General features: G+C 45.2%; 1 protein-coding gene across 2 annotated transcripts; it reads right to left on the reverse strand.

The window, feature by feature from the left end:
* Positions 1-724: 724 nt before the first annotated feature.
* On the reverse strand, positions 725-11,812 carry LOC119172235 (glutathione S-transferase omega-1). Of its 2 annotated transcripts, none has more exons than XM_037423269.2 (5): positions 11,646-11,812; positions 10,286-10,391; positions 9,391-9,610; positions 4,016-4,142; positions 725-1,060 (listed from the first exon to the last, which is right to left on the reverse strand). In XM_037423269.2, exons 1-5 carry the CDS (start codon positions 11,668-11,670, stop codon positions 822-824), a joined length of 717 nt encoding a protein of 238 aa, XP_037279166.2. In that variant the 5' UTR covers positions 11,671-11,812; the 3' UTR covers positions 725-821. The 2 variants fall into 2 exon arrangements, with proteins under 2 accessions (XP_037279166.2, XP_075749579.1); XM_075893464.1 differs by lacking the exon at positions 11,646-11,812 and adding an exon at positions 10,763-10,873.
* Positions 11,813-14,974: the final 3,162 nt, after the last annotated feature.

A 14,974-nucleotide genomic window follows, 5' to 3' on the forward strand; every position in this document is an offset into this window, starting at 1 on the left:
ACAGGAGCTATCACAGTTATATTAAAAATAAATGTAAGCCACTGGCAGTGTAAATGGTCCAGTACATAGATCATGTGCTCACTATCACAACACAAAAGTTTCCAACAATTAATTCCAGCAAACCACATAAGTAGACCAACAATTCGCAATCACAGCACACACAAAAAAAGATGTGAACTAAGAAGAGAGATGAACTGCTTTTATGATCATTTCAATGCACCCTTACCAACCCTCCACACTCGCCACACTTGACACATCAAAACTGCAAGAAGGATGCTACCTAGTCACTTTCAAGCATGAAATAAATATTACACATGTTGTATCTAATCAAACAAGATGGACAATACAATTACTCATCGAGAATATATAGTTCTGCACTTCAAAGTGGCCTAACTAAGGTCAACATAACACTGCTGCTTCAAAGCACTTAGTGTTCTTGTCAGAGAAAGTTGAGCAATGCATTAGCAGCAAGTAACTATAAACTTGACATGTCACAGGTGTCATTAAAGTAGTGAAGCGGTACAGGCTCTCAATGTTACAGGACAGTTTTTGGGAAATACAGGGCCATACGCTGTACAAGATCAGTATGCAGAATAAAAGCTTTACTTCATAAATGCAAAGACGTTTATAAAAAAAGATATAGGCATGGCAAAGATCCCGGATATGCATAGTTTAAGCGGACTGGCTGTAACCGAAAGCGTATAAGGGTAGATACTGCTACAAATCCCTGTTATTCCAAAACTTACTTTATGGATAACACTTTTTTATGGTGAGATGGTGCTTAATAACACCTGCATAACCATATCTGTCCACTTGCATAATCACAGGCCTACATCGTAATCAACATTGTTCTCAAGCACACTCTTTGTGTGCTGCAGCAGGTAATCTCCGTTCAGAGTCGTCATAACTGCTTTGTCTTTCTTCATAGCTTCGATCCACTTGTAAAGGTGTGGGAACTCTTCGACAGTCGGAGGCTTCAACTCGGGAAAGATGGTTGCAAAGGCTTGCACTCGAGGAAAGAAGGGCCACACCATGTAGTCTGCAAAACCAGGCTTGTCACCTGAAGTAAAAGTGAAAGAAAACACAGCTAAACATTAATGGATCCTTGAGCTACAAACAGGTTATTCATTCAGTTCATTCATTCATTCAGTTTATTCATTCATTTATCTTTCTGATAACCAGAAAAGAAGGGTAAGTGTGTACTAATCACAAGATCTAGAGTCCATGTAATTCGAGATCAAATAGCAAAGTTATTTATGAATGATTGATTGACTGGTTATTACTGTTTGAGTACACAGTGCTCCCGGAACAATTACACTCATGAAATACATTCAAAACCATCACCTTAATGATGCTTTCAAGTGCGCATACCTGTTTGTCAGTTTTAATAAGAAAAATAAACACGTACTCCTTGGAATAAGCAAGCCACAACAACAAACTCAAGTTACCAGAGTTTCATTCTTGACATTAGAGAAGGCTTGCTATGTTTGGCCCATCCACAATTGCACAATAGTGTGGCTATGAGCAACCTGTCTGCTTTGAGCAGAGGAAGCCATGGCTAGTGCATGATGGGCTATGCAATGAGATGTCCACATGGCTTCCCGCATTTAAACCCTCACATCAAAAATGCAGTGTTGCGATCTCAGCACATTAAACCGTAACTATTTCTACTGTAGCAGTCATAAATATGTTAAGAGGAGTGCTTTTGCCTCATGACAGCAATCCTTACACATTTCCAGGCTGATAGGCCCTCGTTTGTAGAAACTGCATTAAGTGAAGAAACTCAGTCCTACTTCAAGTAAGGCAATGACTATACATGGCAGCACAGTTTCCTCTAAACCATCTGATTTGCACAATGACGAAGTATCAATGTATCAGCAGTGGTCCCCCGCAATATAAGCAAACCACCCCAGGCGCATCCAAGGTTTGTTATCAGGACTGTTTATCTTCAAAATTTCATCAAAGAGATGTTTTCTACAGTGAAAAGTGGAGAGCTCAGGGTACTCTCCATGGTGCAGATTAGTGATGTTACCTAATCCTCTGCCTGTTTCAGAAAAGAAATTGCATGAATCTTGGAAATGAAGTGCCTCTGAATAATTTTTTAGGTCTTCTCAGACACATAGAATAAAAAAAAAACAAATAAAAAATCTGTATTTTTGCATTGTTTCCGAAAAAAAGCTTAGTAGGGAAAGTTTATATAAGGTGGTGCAGTTGACATGAGAGCAATGCTGACCTACATACCCAAACCACATTGGTTGCATCTCTTTTGTGGCCTGCGTGCGCAGACAGGTATTTGTGACTGTGCCAACACTGCTGAGCAGTGGTCATTCAAGAGTAGTGTATACCCCCCGCAAAAATGACATTTATGCATGCAATTTTATCATTATGGCAAATGAGGAGACTGAACATGGGACGTGTGCAATAAAAATGCAGGATCAGCTCAGGACGAAATGAATAAGCACACACTTTTGGTCCTTTAGTAACATTAGATGAATAGAAAACATGAAAATGTGTGCAAGGCATTTGAGCCAGGCAGGCTTTCGAGGCGCTGTTAACACTTGCAAACTGCTTTACATATCTGCATATTGTAAGGGATGCCAAAGTGGCTTTTGGTGTTTAACCCTTTCCCAGCAGAAAACAATCTTGGCTCGTCCATGGTGAAAAGAGTATTCAGGGGCTCCACAGTTAAGTTATATTGACTCATTTTGCTCAGTTCTTTTTGGCTTGAAAAGATGGTGCAGTAAAAAATTTATAAATGTGCTCAAAGCACGCATTTTGGTAAAAAAAAAAAACTTGGTTCTACCAACACGTATAACAAAATGAAGTCCTCGTTTGTACAGGAGTGTGTCGGCAACAGCTCTGTTCAGAAATAAAGCAAAAAAATGCTTGTTTGCTGAGGTTTTGTTGAACTTGGATAAATTTCAGTTCTCCTGCAAGTGTTGCAGTGACTACACAGAGCATTGTATTTTCCCTCACCAACACATCCGGGCCACAAACGCATCTCAGTGTATTCGCAGTGGATGCCGATAGATGTAAACAAACCCCCAAGTTTTTTTGTTTTTTTTCAAAGGCTAGTTTTCCCTAGCCCTTTATTTTTTATTTTATTTCAAATAGATGTTTTCTGCATTGAGGACTAGAGTGGCTAGAGCAGTTTCTATGGTGCAGTGCAATGATGCCAGTACTCTGCATATTTCAAAAAGAAAAATGACTTCACTTGCATCTTGTGAAAAAAAAAAGAAAAAATGTCTTTAATTAGTTTCTTAAGTTGCTTCAAGAAAATTAAAATGAAAAATCACATAAAGAATCGGTATTTTTGTGCCACTTTTGGCCCAAAAGCTTGGTTGGGAAAAGGTTGATGTAATGTAATGGCTATGCAGAACTATATAGTACTTGTATTCACTTGCACGTCTTAAATATAAGAGATTTGATACCAAAGTACACTGAAAGTGCTTGAAGGGTCCCTAACCAGGCTACATAGCGAATTTTAGTTATGCACTAGAAGTTATAACGTGCCCAATAGAGTGCCTTCTGCTGCAAGAATTTTTCAAATTTGTTTGTTAGAAGGAGAGCTATAACACATTTAGAAGTTGTGCGAAACTATGACGTGAGGAGGTGAGCTTCACACTTTTAGCCACTTGCCCTGTTGAACATTCGCAAGCTGAATTGCAGCCCTGCATTCTCTTGTACCGGACGTGGAGCCTCACGTGATGAGCGCACATCACAGTACGCACACGCCCAATTTGTGTGCATGATGCACCTTCTTTATTATGCTGTGCAGTGAAGCACAAGCACTTACATGTACCGAGTGTGATACACCGCTATCCCAACACAGCACAGCGCCTGCAGAAAAGGCTAACGATGTTCAGTCTGAAATTTGACAATTTCCATGGGATGCAGCGTGTAACTTATGGCAGACGTGATTGTGAATGAACAATGTAAGCACTGTGATTGTCAGCTGAAAGTGGCCAGATCTTAAGAGGGGCCCTTTGAGAAAGCACATAGAGCACAAACTCGCCAGAAATGTAGAGAGTCTTTCTTGCAGACAGTTCCTCTTCGTAAGCTCGCACCTTCTCCTTAAACTCTTTCCACAGCTCGACTCTGTTGTCCTTGTTGTAATGTATCTTGAGCACTGGCATAAGGGCCTGTCAGTAAGGTTTGAAATCGAAACAGAAACAAATCCACTAACTAAACAATAACATCAGAACCAAAGATGCATTCCAAATAGTACCATCATGACTACTTTTGGCTTCTACAACTTAAAACATAGACTGATACTTCTAATGAAGCATGGTACAGTGGCTTTGAGAATTTCAGGACTATAATGGCATAGAGTGCAAAAGATATAAGTCTCTTGGACGTGAATGAAAAGAGTTTCAAAAGCTGCACGTGGTGCCCCTGCAAGAGATGCACTAAATGGCCAGTGCTGTGCCTCTTTTTTTTTTTCTTTTTTTTCATATACCATTGCAAGAACCAGATAGGCTAGTTGTAAATACTTATACTAATTAATTTTTCACTGTAAGCAACCGTCATTAACTTGCTCGGAGTATAAAGCTACAAAAAAACATTGTTTTTTCAGAATAAGAAATACCGTATTTACTCGATTCTACCGCGCCCTCATTGTAACGCGCACCCGATTTCCACCGCGAAAAAAAAAAAAAAAATGTTAGACATCGATTGCAACGCGCACCCATTTTTCTCGCTCGCCCGCACGATCACACCACTCGAAAAAACAACTCCTTTTGGTAGCATCTTCTATTTAAATATGAAGTACGGGCGAAGCTTGTGCCCATCTGACGTGTAACAGAGCATTGCCGTCACTGTAGTTTTACCGTGGACCGATGTCAGCACGCGAACTTGCTTTGCCCCCTTCTTCTCGACGGTTGTAGTGCCAGGCATGTCGAAGTAAAGAGGCGTCTGATCGGCAATTCCGATTTGCCCAAGCAGGTAGCCGTTGTTGCGCCGCAAGTTTAGAATGAACCTCTGAAAACTGTGAAGCTTTTCATCGTACTCCTCCGCAAAACTTTTCGCATATGCATGTTCTTCTTCGGAGGGAAAAGCCTTTCCTCTTCATAAAGTTAGTTAGCCAGCACCTGCTCGCTTTAAACTGGCTCCGCATTAGACCTTTTTCTAAGACTAATTGCATAGCTCGCATTTGGAGCAGTTCTGTCGTCACGGGCCGCTGTGCCGCTTGCTGCTCAAGCACATACTCGCCGAGCAGCTCTTTAATTTGCGGAAACCGACCCTGCTGTGGTCCACTGAAGCCTTTGCGTGAACCTTTGCTGTCGACAATCTTCTGCTTTTGTTTCCGCCGGTCCCGCACGCATGTTTCGGGAACTCCGAACGACCGCGATGCGGTCCGATTTCCGTCCGTTTCTGCACACGCGATGACTTTTCTTTTAAAAGCGGCATCGTGGTGCACTCGAGTTTTTGGAGTTGGCCCTTCCATGCCGTCGATGCGAATGCACTACTAGATGACGAACTCCTCAGCACACGTACGAAGTGCCGCACATGGGAAACACATAGGCAGAAATGGCCGACGCGCCATGCCGACGCACGTAGGAGGTGGTCATTTTGGATTTGCCGATGGCAATAGATTGACCGTAATTTTTTTGTTCGTACTCGATTCTAACGCGCATGCGATTTATGAACTGGCTTAACCGGAAAAAAGGTGCGCGTTAGATTCGAGTAATTACGGTAGTATTTTTTTCTTGTGAGCCAAGTGAATCACAAACTTAAGCGAATTTCGGTGAAACACTTTGAAATCAGATATTGCTACTGAAGCTGACATGAGAAAAATTCCAAGGTCTACTGCACTTTGACAAAGATGTGTGACACTTCGTAAAATGTTCTTTAGCTTACCTTTTCGTCTCGTGTTATGCCTTAAGTCTCAATTGCTGTTTTTTGTTTTGCACTATATATAACTATTATTCTTAATATGTCTTGAATTTGCTATTTTAACAGTACCCCGTTCCCATTTAATACACTCCGAATGAGGATGTGCAAGTGCAACTTGAATAAGTATATAAATAAATAAATAAAAGAGGACACTTAACTAAAGTTTAGTGCAAGGAGACCTAGTTGAGAAACAACAATGACAAATTTAGTGACCCATTGAGAAATGAGCTGCATTTGACTGGTCAGTGTCGTTGAAAACAGAAGGTGTCGCCTCGCTTATACCAATGTTGCTAAAATAACTGATCAGTGAAAAATGTGCCTTCAAACTTTCCTTGATCACAGAAATGTTCAATGCTGACACGTGCAGATGGTTCCAAAACCTTTGTCATGTACACAGGAAAGAAACCATGACTTATGTGCGGGGCTGTAGGATATTATTGGAAACAAAAAAGACTAAACAGAAATGCCATGCAGCTTCTCTGAAATAGCTGATTTAATAGGATGTGCCTCTACCCTAACCCTCGAATGCAGAGATGTTACTTGACTCGTACTTGACTCGTTCTTGACTCAAGACAGTCTTGCCGGTCGCCATAAATCGTTCTCGAACTTGCGGATGACTTGAAGGCGACTTGACTCGGTCGAAGTCAGGACAAGTTTCAAGTCAGCTGCGGGGCTTGCTTGAAAGCGACTTCACGCGTTATTCCAACATGGCCACCTCTCGAATGGACGTCGCGTGAAAGGTGGCCGCTTTTGAGTTTGCTTGCCTCGCCATAAGCGTAGCATTTTTTGAGGCGCACTGCCTGCCGAAGATTCTTGGAACCGCTTTACGTGACCAAGGAAATCCGATGGAGTTGTACGACGAGCAACAATTCCACGCTAGGTACAGATTCATGAAGAACGCCGTGGGGCAGCTGCTCGTTATGTTGCCGCTCCGTGAAAGTGGGGACAACCGAAGACAGCCCGTGCATCCAGTGTTACAGCTACTGATGGCTCTCAGGTTTTACAGCGCTGGCACATTCCAACCAGTCACCGGAAATTTCGTCCACATTCCGTAGTCGACAGTGTGCCGTGCAGTCGGAAAAGTTACGCTACTCATCGCAAAGCACCTGTACGCGATGCTGGTGCGCTTTCCGCAGCCGGCGGACTGTTATGAAGTGGCTGAGTTCCCTTGCGTTACAGGTTGTGTCGACTACACACACGTGCGTATAAATAGCCCCGGTGTCGACAACGCCGAAGTGTTCCGTAACCGCAAAGGCTATTTCTGTTTTTCTATAACACGATGACACTTTCCGTGTCTTTCGGTAAAAAAAAAAAAATTGACTTGGTGCTGCGTCCGTGTGCCTCGTCTATCCTTTCGTCCCGTCCAGGGCGCTGTTTCTCGCTCAGAAAGGCATCGCTTGTAGCACAACGCTACGTAAAATTACACACACACAAAAAAGAGGTGCCCCTATCACGGGTTTTTTTATCCGCGTCACCATCATGCAGCGATACATTGCTGCACCCCACGAGACAGAATTCTGCTGAGGGCAATGTCCTGACCCCCGCTTTTTCTTTTGTTTACCAAGCTCAACAAAAGGATACGAATCACATTTGTTCCCAGAACTTGTTTTTTTTTTTTCATAATAACTGCGACCTAGCCAATTACAGGCATGCACACAGGCGAACAGAAAGGCAAATACCGTGAAAATCGCGTCACCTCGTGAGCCAGGTCAGCACAAATACATGCCATGGCGTTCGATTGAGAAAAAAAAACGACGGAAGAACCCAACGCGATGCTTGTTTCTCCTCCAAACAAGCAACCGTGGAGAAACGCACCGCATTTGGGTGGCCACTAAAACCAGCGGGCAACGAACGCTTTACAGAAGCAACACTGCGCATCGCTGTGGTGGCAGGCACCACGTGCCGCTCGTTAGCCGTAAAATGGCAAGAATATGCTTGTGGCCCTTCGTTTTTATGGTTATTTTAAAACGTAGGGTCTTTTTTTGGTGTAATGCATGCCTTACGCGAACAACTTCATTATTACCCTCGCTAGCAGGCGAGCAGCGTGTTTCTGCTTTGAAGCTCGTTCTTGACTTGACCAAGCAAGACAGCCTGAGCATCTATGAAACGCGAAGGCTGACTTGGGCGTTTTGAAGTCCGCTACTTGCTTCGCACCGACTTGCTCAAGTTAAGTTGAAGTCGCGAGCCAAGTAACATCTCTGCATTCGGGGGTAAAGCTGACAATTTTGGGGTGCCTGACTGCTGCAAGGAGATTACAAAGGAATGTTCAAAGGTTTCATGATGCGGAATAGTTTTGCACCAGGGGCTGCATTGTATGTCAAGACCTTTCAAGCTATCACTATAAGCAGATATTGCAACGGTTGATCCCCTGACCCGTTTGCATACCACTTCGATGAAGTCTTCACAAGGTTCCATACTGCATGAAAACAAAGAAAACAAATCCCTGAAAGCAGTATGTTGTCCCACCGTGGTTGTCTAGTGGCTAAGGCACTCGGCTGCTGACACGCAAGTCGCGGGATCGAATCCCGGCTGCATTTTCGATGGAGGACTAAATGCTGTAGGCCAGATTTGGGCGCATGTTAAACAGCTCGTAAACAACCTCCGATATTTTTTCGAAGCATTTCAAGTAAACGCGCACATCGTTTGCAGAATGCCGTCGCGATCAACGATTCTGCACGTGGCAGCGCTAAGAGCCGCCGGTGCACCACCAATTTCAAGAAACAATCTCTCCTTCTTTCTGGGCCTCCGCGTGACGCGCCGTGCCACATCTCCAACGCGCCGAGCCAAATATGCCAAATATACTGTGACTGGTCGAGCAAGAGCCTACGACTTCTCATCAGTGTACAAGCAGCTGTCCACGCTGCTTGTTGTTGTTTGTCATGTGCGTGCGTGTAACATGTGCGGGGCACAACGTGTCTTTGTACGGGTCTATCGCGTTGGCAATCCTTCGAAGGCGTGCGCGCAACGCAGGTTTTATACCGGCACGATTATGGCAGCCACGGTTTGCCAACAAGCACGCAACTGACGGAGTCGACGGCCGGAGTCGCAGCAACCGAAACTAGATGGTGTATCAAGCAGCGTGTCAGTGATGACGTATGCCACTTGAGATTGGGAGGGGTATAGGAGGGGCGCTCGGCAAGAGGGCAAAGTGGCGTGAGAGAGAATACCAGCTTAGCAAAGCGCATGAGAAAGCGAAAGGTGTGGTCATCACGGTTTGATAATCAACAAGTCTAAAAAATTCTCGCAGTTCTGTGTTCGTCGTACACTCGTGCACAATTTCCCCACCACAACTTAATTTCGACCTCTGGGTAGTTTACGGGCCCTTTAAAGAACCCCAGGTGGTCGAAATTTTCAGAACCCTCCACTAAGACGTCTCTCCTCATCATAAGGTGCATTTGGGAAGTTAAACACGACATAGCAATCAATCAATCAATGAAAGCAATATGTGAAGACCAAAGCCCAGTTGCCTCTTTGTACACTTTCAAAGTCACTCACCGCAGAGCCGACTTCAATAAACATCTTCTGCCTCGCTTTGAGGTAGGGATCCGTTGGCAGAAGCTTCTCCTTTCCATAAGCATCGTCCAAATACTCTGCCACAATCAACGATTCGCAGACCAGCTTGTCGTCCTGTTGGAGTATTGGGACTTTGCCAGCTGGATTCAACTTGAAATGCCATTCGGGCTTGTCCTTGAGGTTTATATTAACAACTTCATGGCTGGAAACAAGACAGAATTTAAATAGAGGGTTTCATTCCAAAAAGCACTGAGAGTACATGGAACAATTATAAAATGATTAGACAACAGAGGCAAAGGGTGCTGACTTCCAACTAAGTTTTATTTAGATAGGAAGGGCATATATACAAGTCAAAGAAGACGGTTCGAGACAAACAGAATAAAAAAAAAGGAGAAACGAAAGGATGTACAGGTGCAGCGAGTATTGCTTCATTCTTTTAGATACTTCAAGCATACCTCCACAAGCCACCATTTGTGCCCTAAAACCCAGCCAGGTAATCAAATTCTTGATTAAAGCGCTACAGAAGGTGCACTAACGCATTTATCATCTAGCTTGTGTATCTAATCAGCTTTGATAACTTCAGTTATTGCTTATGTATCAAATCGGCTACGATAACTGAAGTTATTGAGCTGATTTGATACATGATTTGAAACACACAATGGACAGTCCACGAGGTGGACACCATGAGAATCGCGCTCCAGCTGTGCTTCAGTACAATAAACCTGCGGTAAGCCCCTAAGGAGGTGCTTATTTCAGTGTGATTCGAGTCGGTTCAGTTTTCACAGCGTACAGTTAGCATAGATCACTATTTTGTAATGATTATTCTAACAAACAGTCATCACTTGCATTTTGCAAATCGTACGCGATTGATACTTACTCAATATTCTTTGCATGGAGCACGAGGAGGGCCCTCTGACAGAATGGGCAGAAGCGCATGCTGTAGATGCGGAGCTTACCAGGTGCCAGAGGGGGACATGGCATGCCTGCACAGTGGTTCCACAGATCATCAGAGATACATTATTTGAAACAATACAGAAGAGCATTCCCTGGGAGATCGGCTGCTTCACCACGAAACTGAACCATAAAAACGAAGTTGCATCTGCTCAATAGATTCGCTGCTTGGGATATGCATCATGAACATCGTAGGCATGCGCATGAGGGGGGTAGAGGAGGGTGCCTCCTCCCCCCTATCACGTAGGTGAAGGGTGCTGTGATGAACCTTCGCCCCCCCCCCCCCCCCTCCTGAAGAAGAAGCCTGCACAGGCATACGGTGAACATGTAGCTGTTACAAGGGCAAGGACGTGCATTTTCAATTACTTTATCCGATATCATAGGAAATCTATCTTGTACTTACTGCTCCTTTGTTCTTCAGCATATTTTGCAGAAAGATAGCTGAGCCAGCTAAAATTAGGAAGGCATACAGCTAAACACTAAGTACTGCGACCTGGGGGAAGGGGAGGCCCACAACCTCCACCGTTGCTGCCTATGGAATTGATGCTCACACATATTTAAATATTATAATCATAATTATGTTATTACTTGTTATTAGAAGTTATTACGAACACAATAAAGTGCCTCCTGCACGCTACAGGACGTAGCCACTCCCTGGCTACGTCCTGTAGCGTGCAAAACAAGACAAAAAAAGAAAAAGTCTGACAGTGGCTTAACAAGCAGGAAGGGGTTTTCAATCTCACCCCCCCTAGTCCCCCACCTCCCCCAACATATTTACATGCCTAGAACCAACATATCCGCGCGCATGACGATAAAAAGCAGTAGGACCCCCCGTGAGAAAGAAGTCTCTGGCTAGCCCCGTCATTAAAATTAAACATTTCCAACTCATAGAATCTTTTCCAGCAACGTTTTTCCTGAAAAGTGACAAAAAATGTTTTTCAGGCATTACAGTGAATGATCCAGCGCATAGCGCATACAATGCGTTCTCGCTTCGGCGTTTCGATTAACAACAAAACAGCGCTAATCGTCAAACAGCTGTTATACGATTGTCAGAGAAAAGCGTAACACATCTGTACGTAACAGTACAAAGCTTCTGTCACAGGCGTTCGTTTCAACGACCACGTGTTGAGGAATGTGCAATAGAGTGCATATTGTAAGGTATAAATTTTCGGTCTGACACCAAACTTCCGCGACATCCGCCGAACGCGTCTCAGGAGAGGATTTGCGCTGGAGTTGGACGTTCACAAGATCACACAAAATAAAGCGAAAACAAACGCAAACCTTACCAGATTTACAAGCTTTCAGCGACATCCTGGCAGCACAGAATATGCCGTGCAGCCACTTCAGTTTGAGCGTAGTGTAAGAACAGCCAGTCGATAACAGCTGTTATATCAAACTGTGTAACGTTGCAGCTGGTGCGACCCGGAATGCTGCAGAGCAGCGAGCACAGTCCTGAGCCTCCTGAGCGGTCGGTAAGCCAGCCGGCAAAAAAAACATCACGCCAATCTTTGAGGCCGCTGCGGGCATGATCCATCCCCACTGGATGGCAGCACGTATTTATATTGACAAAAGCGAGCCATCATGCGGGAAATTGAAAGTGATAGTAACGGAGGAACCTTTCGCTGTGGTTGCAAACTATATTATAGACCCTACCAGAGCCAGCCGCAAGCCCAGAGCTCTACCTTACATATTACCCAACGTTTTTTACTAACCGCATTTACTACAGTGGCCCTGACGAAGCCTGTTATGGTGTGGAAACTTACAGATTAATCATAATGTGATTGAAATACAGCAGAATGTCACTGAGAATAAACGGAGGGAAGCCGACGTTATAAGCGAAAGAAATGGGCCATAGCCGGTCACATCATGACAACCGTAGGGCAGCGGCGGTGGGGCATAATTTGAAGTTGGAGGTCCAGCAAAGCGAGAGAGAGGGGGGTTGAGGAAAGGAAAAGACTCAACTTCTGCAGCCCTGATTGGAAGCACGACTCTGCGCCTGAAGGGGTGGAGTGAGGGTATTAAATAAGCGGAGAATAGAGAAGAAGGAAAGAAATGGCGTCCATGACCGAGGACGTGGTGGGCGGTTTCTATAGCCGGTTGTCCAATCCAGTGTCCCCAGGGAAGCGAAGAACCACCTTGAAGACCTGAGTGTGGTGGCGTACAGGGAAAAGCTAGGAGATTGCTCTCTGTAGCCGCGGCAGACTATGACGACTGAGTGCGGCGAGCAAGACGTCTCGTTGTGTGCGAAGCGCTGGACAAACACACAGCAGGTGCTGGCTACACGATCGTCAGGGCGGCAGCGTAGCGACAGCCACCTCAATGTGAGCCTCGAAAAGTCTGAGGCGACCACGGAACGGCACACACAGACGGCGGAGTGATTCACTTCTTTCGCCAGGGCGTCTGCCTGCTCGTTTCCTTGAATTCCCACATGAGATGGGACCCAGTGCAGAGAAACGTACATCGACGCCACAGGCAAGGAGGCATGCAGTTTGGTGATAAAGAGTGCCTAACAGCGCAAACGACAGGAGGGGATAGGATCATGCGCTCCTTATCATGTTATACCCACACGCCCAATCCTACTGTCTCTTCAGTTTGGTGGCGAGCAGCTGTGTTCCGAAGGCTGCCCATACAGGTTTTGCCATGGCGAGCAACGCAGCTCTTGAGTCGCACGCGACAGCCACGAAGCACATGGGGGGGGGGGGGGGGGGGCTCCAAGCGTCGTTCACCCATTTACGCTCTCAAGCAGGAGAGCGCAGATGGGTGAACGACGCTTGGAGAGCCCTCCCAGACCGGTGTCGATAGCCAGTGGTTTTTCTGTTGGAGGAGGAAGATTGATGGATGGCTGGAGGCACTGGTCCCACAGCTTTTCGATAGATCTGCCGCAGCTCGCCCATCCCAGTTCCTGGTCGACTTTGCAGCCGGGCAAGCAGGCGGCACCTATCAGGCGCATGGGCTAGCCGATCAATGTGTAGTAGGCCACGTTGCTGTAGGAGCTAGAAGAGAGGCCAGATACCCGCCTCTACCAGGGTGGCTACGACTTGAGAGGACCACGGCAGGCTGAGAACACAGCGAATGAGGCGTCTGTTGCAACTCGAGGTGCTCCAGAAGCCACCGAGGAAGCCAGCAAAGCGATAGACGGTTTATTTGTGCAGCGTTCCTGTTCTTTTTGAGAAGATGAGCTCCCAGAATGGCTGTGTCCGGAAATCCAACAGAACATGCTAGATTTTGTAGTTTCCGTAAATGAACCGTCAATTGGTTTGCTGGACTTCCAACTTCAATTTATGCACGACCGCTTCTGATACGCACATGTTGATTTATTCGTTTATGCGCATGCGTGACAAAAGGGTATCTGAAGATTGTTGAGTAGCGCACGTCCTCGTCTTCTATCATGCGGTTATGGTAGTGCGATCATCGGTTTCATTTTGCGGCTTTGAACGCACTCGGGGCTTTGTTTATATTTGTTGTGTTTTGGTGTTTGTTTCGGATGAAAGAATAGATCCCTGTGAACTTCGTGAGCCGATTTGAATTGGTGAGCCTAAAAGTTTAAGACGAACAAGTGGAACTGCTCACATTTGCTGAAATTCGCCTAGCGGCAAAATAGCCACGTGCCACATGGCACCAAACGGAGAAGTTTCTTTAGGTGGCGTAAAACGGAGCCGAAACAACGAAACTTAGTCATATCCGTGAACAACCCGTAATTCCCAAGCTGGCTGAAGAGTCATGCGTTGAAGCCAACGTTTTCAGATTCTTGTTGCAGCTACCACAGACACTCCCGCCAGACTTTCCTCTAGTGTACTTTAAGGAAACTCTGTGGTATTAACTACCAATTGATATTTGCGAACTGGAGAACTATTGTCTACTTCGAAAACTAATCCTGAAGTTATTGCTATAGAGCCTAGAGGATGGAGCTCGCGCACATAACTGTGAAATCAAATTGAGTCATGGTCATGCATTGCAACGTGGTGGAACATGTTAAGGCTTCACAAGTGGTGTTTATACATATATACGCTACCTATAACTGAGTATTGGGGGAAAGGTGAAAAAGCTAAGGACATTTGAGCAGAGGCGTGGCCAGAAATATTTTGCAAGGGCGAGGGGTGGGGAGATTGCACTTTTTGAAATGGTCATTATACGCTATGTCATGGCGAAAAATTATTTGCAGGGGGGTGGGGAGGGGGGGAGTCCGGTGTGCCGCCTTTGGCTATACGTCCCTGCATTTAAGTGAACCATGTGCATTTCGCTGAGGATGTTGTACAGTCGCCTGGTAGACATCGTACAGTATTCTATAAATGCGTTGTACAGTGTGTGTGTTGCATAAGTAACCAGGCTGCTGTTAGAAAACATCAGTAGAGTAGCCAGACTTTCTTTTTTTCACGGGAGGAGAGGGGATTCAATTATACTTTCTGTTCGTGTGTGCGTTGATATGTACGTGTAGTGGTATATTTTTGAGCACTCTATTACGCTTTACGGGCGCTATTGCAGTCATTGACTCGTTTACCTTCGCACAGACGGCCCACCAAACGTTCGCAGCTGGGAAACAACGGCACTATGCACAGGATATAGTATTTTGTTTTTTTTTTTTTTTTGCTCGCCGCGCTTATCCGGTCGTCAATGC

Source organism: Rhipicephalus microplus, chromosome 4, assembly GCF_043290135.1.
Source record: "Rhipicephalus microplus isolate Deutch F79 chromosome 4, USDA_Rmic, whole genome shotgun sequence".
Lineage (NCBI taxonomy): Eukaryota > Metazoa > Arthropoda > Arachnida > Ixodida > Ixodidae > Rhipicephalus > Rhipicephalus microplus.

Bases quoted from the DNA above. Each gene is read 5' to 3' on its own strand.
- LOC119172235 (XM_037423269.2), bottom strand. From the start codon at position 11,670: ATGTCGCTGAAAGCTTGTAAATCTG. The intron at 9,611-10,285 runs GTAAGTATCAAT...TCTTGTTTCCAG, and splicing joins CTCCATGCAAAGAATATTGA to CCATGAAGTTGTTAATATAA. The intron at 1,061-4,015 runs GCGAGTTTGTGC...CTTTTACTTCAG, and splicing joins AAAGACTCTCTACATTTCTG to GTGACAAGCCTGGTTTTGCA.